At 37.6% G+C, this 10,158-nt stretch overlaps 1 protein-coding gene across 2 annotated transcripts; it reads left to right on the top strand.

Annotated features, from left to right (window-relative positions):
* Positions 1-354: 354 nt before the first annotated feature.
* Positions 355-9,922, top strand: LOC141434004 (neogenin-like). 2 transcript variants are annotated; one of them, XM_074096200.1, is made up of 17 exons: positions 355-660; positions 1,808-2,000; positions 3,086-3,189; positions 4,492-4,648; positions 5,042-5,246; positions 5,450-5,636; positions 5,739-5,863; positions 5,945-6,079; positions 6,179-6,376; positions 6,461-6,761; positions 6,868-6,983; positions 7,255-7,466; positions 7,930-8,090; positions 8,182-8,313; positions 8,402-8,553; positions 8,640-9,082; positions 9,163-9,922. In XM_074096200.1, the coding sequence occupies exons 1-17, from the start codon at positions 537-539 to the stop codon at positions 9,242-9,244; spliced, it is 3,027 nt and encodes a 1,008-aa protein (XP_073952301.1). In that variant the 5' UTR covers positions 355-536; the 3' UTR covers positions 9,245-9,922. The 2 variants fall into 2 exon arrangements, with proteins under 2 accessions (XP_073952301.1, XP_073952300.1); XM_074096199.1 differs by having other exon boundaries at positions 8,170-8,313.
* Positions 9,923-10,158: the final 236 nt, after the last annotated feature.

Here is a 10,158-nt window from a genome sequence, read left to right as displayed (position 1 = left end):
CACTATGACAGGTTAAAAATGCTATTCCGCTCTCCGCTATAACAATACGTACATACTTAATGTAAAGCACATTTAATATTAATAATTGCCTGTGTGAAACCAATTCTTTTTTTTCCCTTAATTTACCCGTACGACTAAGTTTAGAAACATTGTATTTACCAACAGACAGCAGACAAGCTTTAATTCGAACTCTGAACTTGAGCGACACATTGATCGTTAAATTAAAGTAATTACGCTGTCATCAGTCTACTCCGAATACGGCCTCGTAGGCAAAAGCTTTTTCGGGAAAGCGTAGAGCTTAATAATCGCAGAAAAGCTTACGGGGACGCTACGGAGTCGGCGCAAAATGACAACTAGAGTGGGGGGCAGTAACCTCCAGGACGCCGAACGGGGAGCTTGTGTCGCTCGCCATTCCACACACATCGCGATCCCACACAAAACTATGAAGCATTCATACTTTACAACTTTATACTAGTCTTAAGTTTTAGTAGTGACTTTTAGAGGTGCAAAATGGATTTTATCTCAATTAACTATGTATGAGTGTGCAGTGCGAAGTGAGGATAATCAGTATGGTCTCGGGCGCAATTAAAGCTGATAAACGCAGCCAGTACGGGATCGTGCTTTTGCATCTTTTGCTCGTCTTCCCCTGTGTCACAAAAGGTAAGTGAAAAAAAAAAACTTTTGCGGCACAAAAACAAATGAATCAGACTACAATGGGGCTCATTTCGTTTGTTTGCTTTGCATTCATTTGATTACTTACCGTGAGTCATTGGTTGGTTGAACTTTGTTTGATTAGGTATTATGACGTCGGAGAAACTAAAGATTTGGTAACCTGTTTCGTTAATAACGCCTGGTTATAATATTTTAATGATGTTGCTACTGTATTTTGATTATGCATGTCAAATGTGTGAAACATTCCAATTCAATTAACACGGTAATTTAATTAGTCCGTATTTCAGAATTCCTCTTAAATGAGGATCATAAAATAAACATCCATTGTACCTTGTAGTTTTCTTTCTGTGTACCTGTTTTCTGTATCGCTTACTATTTCTGGTGTACCTACAATAAAGAGTCATTGTATTGTATTGTATCAATTATGTAGGTCTATTTTTTTATGTAGATAGGTACATTATCAATACCTGGGCAAATCGTGATGGGTAGCACTAGATGTAGTTTATGCATCCAAAATACTACATAATTTAATTTACAAAAAGAAAACCCTCAAGTTGCTGTATTTTTGTAGAGATTATATATTTTTTAAGTAGATACGTATGTATACGAGTATATTTTTTATTTTTTACCACAAAATGGCGTCAACGGCAGCGGTTGATGTATATAGATATGGCTTGCGGTTCGATAATATCTACCTTTAATTTACCACAATAGTTCCTACCATAATTATTAATAGATCAGAGTAAACTTAAGCTAAAATTATGTTTTTGTTTACATTACGTATTTGGAATTAACGAGCATTCATTTTGTTTATTATTATCCTCGTTATGATAAAGCGGTCAATGGTCCTTCATTGTTTTGACTCTCATTTGTTTTATTCACTTTTTTTGAACTCATAGATAGATGAATTAGTCAGTTGAACAGTTTACTTTTCTTTTTACTTTTTAATGAGACCTTCAATTTTTTTTTATGGAAACATAATTATGTTTTTTTTTCCATATTTTAATGCAACCAATTTCTAAACAAATCAACGACATTCAATTGTTTTTATCAAAACACACACTGACCATTACGACCGTAATGGTCTCTAAATTAAAAACCCATTAGTTGATTACCAGAGGGCCTTTTTCCCTAGCCCAGAGCCGAGCCCCCCGCATCAAGGAGCACCCTGCAGACACGATAGTTGGGAGAAGCGAACCTGCTACCCTGCGGTGTGTGGCTGAGGGCAAACCCAAACCGAGTATACAGTGGTACAAGGATGGAGTGCCGTTGGCACCCACAGACCACCCACATAGGGTGTTGCTTGAGGATGGACTGTTGTTTCTTAGGTAAGCAGCATTTGAGAGCGGATTTGTTTTTTTTTTGTGCAGTTTTTTGGTGTGCACTTGTACAGTCACCTGCATTAATATCACAGCGGGGCGTGCAAAAATATCTGACACGTCCTACCGGCCCTAGAAATAAAGTCGTATCAAAGAAATTAAACAAATAAAAAAATAGAGAAATAGAGTGCACGCTTTGTTGTGTCAGATATTGGTGCTGGTGACTGTACCTACTATACTGTACTTATTCTCTGGTTGCGCTTTATTCCCTTGGTTCACCGTGCCGAGTTGCTTTGTCAATTGGGTAGTTTACTGGGTAAAAAAAAAACAATTTAGTTCGTCAATTAGATTATTAGAAAATTTTGGAAGCGTGTCAAAGTTCTGGAGTGGAGGCCCGCGACATCACACCCAAATTTTCTGATAATCAATGAAAGTTCAATTATTTTCTGATAATTTAATCGAGGGACTAATTATATTTATTTTAGGACAAATAGCCTATTACACCTAACTGCTCCTGGTCAATGTACCCTCTAAATCTAAATAATTTGATCGCTTGCACCACTCTCACAACCGTCATTATGATATCATTGACAAATATAATTTATAGGGGTCTTACTGATAGTGCGTCATACTCAGTAATGTGTTTGATTCTTTTATTAATTTTTTGAGTGTGTGTATATTAAAAACAAATTTTCATACTAATTAGTCCAAGTTTAAGATTCATTACGTAAAGGTATTTGGCGACTTTGAAGGAGACAAGAATTGGATAAAATCCTAATCGACATAATTTCCAACACAATAAATATTTTCTGAGTGGGTACGACCGGATGAGTATATTCCGATTATAGTCAAGACCAAAAATATCTCAACTCCTTCGTACTTTGTCGCAGTACTGGCACATTTGAAAATGTTTCAAATTATTAAAGGAGGCTAAATAAATATAAAGGAGGCTTGAAGCTGGACTGTACGTAGGTATTACCCGTTCCAAATTATTAAAACTCGAAATCATAACCTACACGTGCAGTAAATCAATACAAGTTAAGAAGTAGTCACTAATGAAACACCCCACAGTAAACGTATTTGTTTGCATTTAGGGTTATGCGGGGAAAAAAGGAAAACGACGAGGGCGTATACTGGTGTGTGGCGCGTAACGCGGTCGGGGAGGCCGTTAGCAAGAACGCGACGCTCACCATAGCTGGTAAGGATAAAGAAGATTGGAAGGGACAAATAGGAAATTACAACCTTGACACCTACGTCTCAGATATCCTTCCAAGACAGCCACTTATTATTTGTGTTTTAGTTAGTTAACAACCTTTATAACTAACACCTAATATGGATGTCAAGGTCTGAAATAAACGGTTTTTTTTAATAAAGCTCTCTATCCACTACACCGTATCATGCTATGAGCGTAATAGGAACGTGTCAATAACGGAATGTCAAACGCATACACAACACGGGACGGCGACGGTTGGTTATGAAGCGTGCTAGTGGGCATAGTGTCATACTTTTCGATACAAAGGATATATTTTTGCCAGACACGTTGCTTTTACGGTCATGGTATGTCACGGTGTAATGGGTAGAGTCCTTAAGGGCCGACGCTAGCTGACGCTTTGCACGGAGCGGGTGAACGTCTATTGAAAAATAGTATGAGCAGCGCTAACTGACGCGAACTCCTAAGTTCGAAAATCCAAGTTCGTATCGTACCGTCCCTCTCGCTCTCGCATTAAATAGTATATGTGACAGAGGGACCGAACGACACGAACTTAAACTTTCGAATTTCGGAGTAGGCCAGCTAGTGTAGGACCTAAGGGTCATATATGACATAAAAATACAGCGACCCTTAAAATCATGCTGGTGGATATACATTAACTGCCATAAAACTAACGTTCCGAATATATCGTTTGTCATAAATTTCAATTGATAAATTATCAATTACTATTACCAATCATCTAAAAGTTGCGGCTGAGAAAAAGTACTAAATGTTTAAGTTCATTGATATGGACCTTCACAAAGTAACAAATAAATTCTATATAGATTATCCTTTTTTTCTAAATTTATAATAAATATTTCAGATATGTTATAGAACTAAAGGGCCATTTAGACAGTGCCAGAAATAACGTTTAAGTTTTGTTAAATTGCGTGGCCACGCGGCTATGAATGTAGAAGTGGTCGATAATATTGACTGCGATGTGCCGCAACTCACACTACATTTCTTGCACCATGATTTAATTCTGATAGCTTTTAAAAACTGATTTGTCTGTGAATATTTATGATGAGCGTAACTCGAATAGGTATAAGTTTCAATTGATATTACACAAAGAAAAATTTAAATCAGAAAGATACTTCCGGCTTACATAAAATGAAAGCAATAGTTAAGTACACGAATTATTAAGAGACACTAAATTCGCAACAGTCGACTTTTCCATTTAACCTTTTGTGATGTGCAAATCACATGAAATGTCGTATTTTGATTTGAAATTACAAGAGAGCCTTGTTACAGTTCTACGCGATGACTTTAGAATGGAGCCTCGTGACGTCAAGGTGGCTGGTGGGGAGCAAGCGTTTCTTGAATGTTTGCCTCCAAAAGGAACCCCAGAACCATCTGTGCATTGGACCAAAGATGGACACGTGGTCGATGTAGATGTTAATAGTGGCAGGTAAGTACTTAACACTAGGACAATGTAATCACACAAATCAGCCTTTGGAAGAGTAGAGAAATTTCTAAATTAAATTTAAATTAAATGCTGTCATTGTCTTTGTAAGAAATATAGTAGGTACGCGAAAATGTCGCAGTTATGTTCAAAGTTAATCTCACAAATTGAATCGTCCATAAAAATGCTTGTAAACAAACGTTAATTCATTTGGTTACGTGAATGCCGTAAATCACAGTTATTTGGATCTAAGATCCATTCTTATAATAACAGAGAAATTTCAAAGAATAGTTAGTATAATTTGCTTGTCTCCAAAATAATCAATTGATAATGCAATTTGATTAGGCGGTTTAGATTTGTGCATGGGAGCACTTTAATTAAAGTATTTTTTACTTTCAGAATATCATTGTTAGATGGAGGTAATTTAAAGATCCTAGAAAGTCTTCCAGCAGACAGTGGAGTATACAGATGTGTGGCATCGAACGCGGCGGGCGAAAGGCAATCACGTCCCGCGACGCTTCTTGTGTTACGCAGACCACATTTCATGGTGAAACCCAATAACATAACGGCGTTGATGGGCCAAAACATTGAATTTCATTGTCAAGTAAGTCACATAGTAGCTGCCGCATAACATTGTTTTGAATAGTAATAGCTCCGGTTCACCTTTCGCATCCTGTGCTTGTTATTTTTATGACTCAATCGACTTTTGCATATCGATTCATGTTACTTTGTTTGATAAGCTCTTTTGAAACACGCTAGACATAACAAGTGTACTTTATGTTCAAAATTGTCATTCATTCCTTTTAGGCTTCTCCTGAATCAGACGTCTCAGTCACATGGTCTAGAGAGAGCGGAACTTTATCTCCGTACGCCATTATACGCCGAGGCTCGCTGCGAATAGACAGGGTCGTGTCATCGGATGGAGGCACCTATACATGCCGAGCAGAGAGCCAAGCTGGATCCAGCAGTGCTAGTGCCATACTTACTATACATTGTAAGAAAGACACGTACTTTTCAGTATTGGTCTACATTACGTAGACGTAGGCACAAATAAAATGACCTATGGCTTTGTTTATACAGACACTTTTTTTTTTAGCCCTACCTCATTTTACTCGAGTGCCTTCGGATCAGACTGCATGGGAAGGAGAGGAGGTTTCTTTTCCATGTGAGGCAGATGGTACTCCCAAACCAATTATTTTTTGGACCATGGAAGGATCTCAGGTACACATTTAAAACAAAATTGTTGTTACTTAACCTGTTTGACCCAATTTAAAAATGGTTCTAATAATATTATCTTTACAGGAATTGGTGTTTCCAAAAGCTAGTCAAGGTAGCGGTACTTTGTATTTGGATAGAGTATTGATTCGTCACGCTGGCAGACTGACTTGCGTAGCTGTCAGTGAAGCAGGAAGTTCTCTGCATACTGCAACTTTACAGGTTTGTAAAAGATAAATTAATTTTGATAGCTAAGTATAGTGACTTATAACACGCTTACACTGACCATCAAACTTCGTTCTGGTCAACTTTTTTTTTCAGGTACTAAGACGAGAAGCAAATTCTTTTAATACAGATTTAGACTCATCAACTCCATATACTGAGCTAAATAAGCCCCAAAACCATCCACCGATGACACAGTATGAATTGGTTCAAGCGCGACGCTATTTACAGCAAGATGTTCTTACCTTGAGGAGAGTTGAAGGAATATCTGCGAGTACTATGAAAATTGTATGGGAAGTAAGTGCATACGCAAACCTATAAAAAATGTTTAAAGAAAAGTTGCGGTAATTAGTAAACAACAAAATAATATTTATTTTACAGGTAATGACTGACTATAATGAATATTTGGAAGGAGTTAAAATCTGGTTTAATGGGACATCACTAAACCAACAACATTTAATAGAATTATATAATACCGTGCCGTCAAATACATCGGTTAATAATGTAATCCAATCAAGATTTGGAAACTTTTCAATCACAACGGTTCATAACAGCGGATCATCTAGCCACGTCTTAACAGGATTGATGGCTTACTCCCAATACGACATTTTTATAATGCCATTCTACAAACTCTTGCTCGGCAAGCCTTCAAATTTAAAAATTGGATTCACCGAAGAAGATGGTAAGAAACTATATAAGTACTGTTTCTTGTTTCCTAGTTCAGAATATTGTGGTCGTAATGTCATTAAGTTTTCTCTGCTAAGTGGTAAAGTTCCGTATGTTCGTAGTGCCGTCAGCGCCGCCACAGAGCGTTACCGCCGGAGTGATTAATGCGACGTCTGCCTGGATTCGCTGGGATCCACCTCCGCTACACACGTGGAATGGTGAACTGTCTGGTTACCTGGTAAATGCATTGTCATTCTTCATTATTTATACATTTTAAGCTGATACAATGTGAGAGCTGCTTCAGCAAGATTAACAGAATAGACGTGTAGGTACTTACTTATTTACAAAATGAACTTCAAAATCATTCTTTAGAGTTTTGTGTGTGAGAGCATAATAATACTCGGAAGTTTTTTTTATGCATGTGTGTACCTAACTGCATTTAATTAATTACAAGGTTATACACATGTATATGGTATGTGATTTATATAATTATTATTTGATCGTTATAGATTGAGGTGCGTGTAGGAGGTAGTGCGGGGGGTCGGGTAGTGGGTCAGATGTCACTGGGAGCGCGCACCCGCGCCGCGGCGGCCAGCTCGCTGCGCGCCGGCGGCCGCTACAGCGCGCGCGCCGCCGCCGTCACGCGCCGCGGCCACGGGCCCTTCAGCGCGCCCGCGCATCTGCACATGCTGCCCACGCACACGCAGCGGCAATACGTGCAGTAAGTACTGGGAACACTACAGCTCGATGCGCGCCGGCGGTTGTTTGATTTAACTAGTCGGGCATATTCACACTGCAGATGCTTCAAAATATTTAAGGAATTCAATGGCTTACATGTGATGTGACGTTATTACTTGCCTATTAAAAAAATCCAGCTCGCCACTTACGGAAACACATCCATCTTTTGATTATTTAATTCTTGCGCTCCACTCTAGGCGGTCATCCAAGGCAAACTAGAGGTGGGTGGGTAGCTGAATGTGTGTAAGCGCATATGTGTCTGGAGGTCTCAGTTTCATGGTGTCAACACGCACCTATAACTCACCATAAGCCACTCTGAGATGGGGTCGTCACATCCCTACACCTCTAAATGAAAAATAAATTAATCATGTTCGTACTTTTAAATATTTCTGCAATCTGACCTATACAGATACAAAGTGGTCACTGTAAAGCTTGTTTTGTTTCAGAACGGAGCCGGCTAGAGACAAAGCAATATTGTCGATATTCCAAGAAACTTGGTTACTGGCGCTCTGTTTTACTTTATTAGTATTAGTCGTGGCGACCGCCGGGACGGTTGTTTACATTAGACGTCGCCATTCAAAGCAGAGGAAAAGTCAAAATACGAATGGTGAGCAAAATAGAGTTACTTAGGGTGCTTTATTTGGGTTTCAAGTTAACAAAAACGGTTAGTTATTTTCTGAATAAAGTTCTTCTTCCAGGAACAGCAATATCAAATGCTCAACAGTGTTTATTGGCAAAGGAAGCTGTTTGGCTACGAGAACGGCCAGTGTTTGAAGGTTCAAATGAACCAAGAATTGAAATTCTGAACTGTCACCAAAGTTTATTGCACGGTATAAGTTCCATTTTATTTTAAAATAACTGATGATTTTATAGTAGCACATCAACTATATCTTCCATTATAATACCGTATTTTTATAGGTGGTCAATCTACGGGAACAATGACCATGGAAGCTGAATATACGCTTCCACAACACGCCAATAATATTGGTATGATGCCTCACGAAGAACAAAGGAGGGTTCCACCAGAACCATATGCATCCAGTGCCATTTATACAGAGCTAAATTATCCGGTAATGTCTCACCCACCAACGGTGTCACTTACTTTTAGTTTGAGTTAAACACATGTAACAATCCAATTATTATGATAATGACACAGGTACACACAGAAGAAGATTCATGCATGAAATGCGCCGTCAGTCCAGGATCCTATGACAACAGCATGGTCAGGTCTTTTGGGGAAAGCAATCAATATTCCAACGAAGAATGCTCCACGTGTTGTCGAAGCAGTAGTTCCACTTTAACAAAAGACTACAGCGAAATGACCAAATGTGGTAACGAGGTTGATGAAATGCAAGACATGTCTATAGAAGACTGTCCGTCTTGTAAAACACATCATTCAAGATCATCGAGCCATCACGACGAAAATAAGGAGTGGGCAATCACTGAAGTCGAATATGATTATCCTCAATGGCATTGGCTGGGTAGGGAAAACAGTTTTAGGAATAATTCTCAAGATCCAAGATATGCTAGTGAGGGAACGAGCGATCAGAACTGTAGAATGAATCTTTGTGATATTCTACCTCCACCTCCATATGAAAGGTAATTTATATCTTTTGATTTTATTGATTAATAAGACTGAAAGAATTACAACCTACTGATCTATTTTTCGTTGTCAACAGAGAGTCTCCCTATCGAGAAATGCACGCATTTACCAATCACTCAGGGGCATCCGGTTGTTCAGGACATACGTATCGAAGTTAATTTTGGTTAATTATTTATACCGTAACGAAATATCACTAGGAACGTAATTCAAGCAATATTAAACTATAGAAGAATGTACATACTATGTATAAAATGTTTTCGCATATATTGAAGGAAAGTAAATGAAGATAACTGCCGCGAGATAAAAAATATTTTCAAACAATAGCTTCAATATTTAGCTTGATCTTTAGAGGTCTCAAAAATAACATAGATACCTACAGATTTTCAATTTGAAAGCAGATGCTTTGTCTATCAATGTAATCCCCAGTTTCTTTAGTTAAAACACCACAATAGAAGGTTAATTGAGATATTATCATCAAATTCGCGTGGTTGACTGGTATAAGGAATGTAGTTTTGTGAGCGTGTTTTCGATATAGACTGCCATATTGTGACGTCACGTAGGTATACATAGTTTTCATCTCTCTCTAGTGACTGTGATATAGTATAATTTTGATTTTGTTTTTGTACATATTTTTAAAATGTTTGATATTCTTATACAATTTTATTAATCTTATTTATCGTGTGTAGTAAATCATTATTCCAAATGTGAACCATTGCAAATTTAGATGAACTTATAAAATTATAATGTACATTTTGTATTGAAAAAAATCTCAAAATGATTTTCTAACCACGTACATCGTTAAGCAGCCAACAATATTATTAAAGCAGTACATTTTCTGTTTGGTTTCATTTATCAGGATCATTTTGCAGTTAACTGTTGCGATAATACAAATGCATATTTTAAATTTATTCCCAATGCTATTCAGTGTTTTGAATAATTACTTAATACTGATCGATTTAAAAGATCCAACTGAGGAGCTCAATGGTTGGTATGAAATTGTCATAGCGTAGGTAATAAGGTTTTATTTTATTGAAGTTACAAGTATATTTTTGGTTTACGTTTCAAACGCTCA

Source organism: Choristoneura fumiferana, chromosome 13, assembly GCF_025370935.1.
Source record: "Choristoneura fumiferana chromosome 13, NRCan_CFum_1, whole genome shotgun sequence".
Classification (NCBI taxonomy): domain Eukaryota; kingdom Metazoa; phylum Arthropoda; class Insecta; order Lepidoptera; family Tortricidae; genus Choristoneura; species Choristoneura fumiferana.
This window is presented reverse-complemented; position numbering and strand designations above follow the sequence as displayed.

What these genes read in the sequence shown, in the direction of transcription:
- LOC141434004 (XM_074096199.1), top strand. Translation starts at nt 537, where the DNA reads ATGAGTGTGCAGTGCGAAGTGAGGATAATCAGTATGGTCTCGGGCGCA. An exon ending in GGACCATGGAAGGATCTCAG is followed by an intron (nt 5,864 to 5,944) that starts GTACACATTTAA and finishes TTATCTTTACAG; the next exon opens with GAATTGGTGTTTCCAAAAGC. An exon ending in GTGAACTGTCTGGTTACCTG is followed by an intron (nt 6,984 to 7,254) that starts GTAAATGCATTG and finishes TGATCGTTATAG; the next exon opens with ATTGAGGTGCGTGTAGGAGG.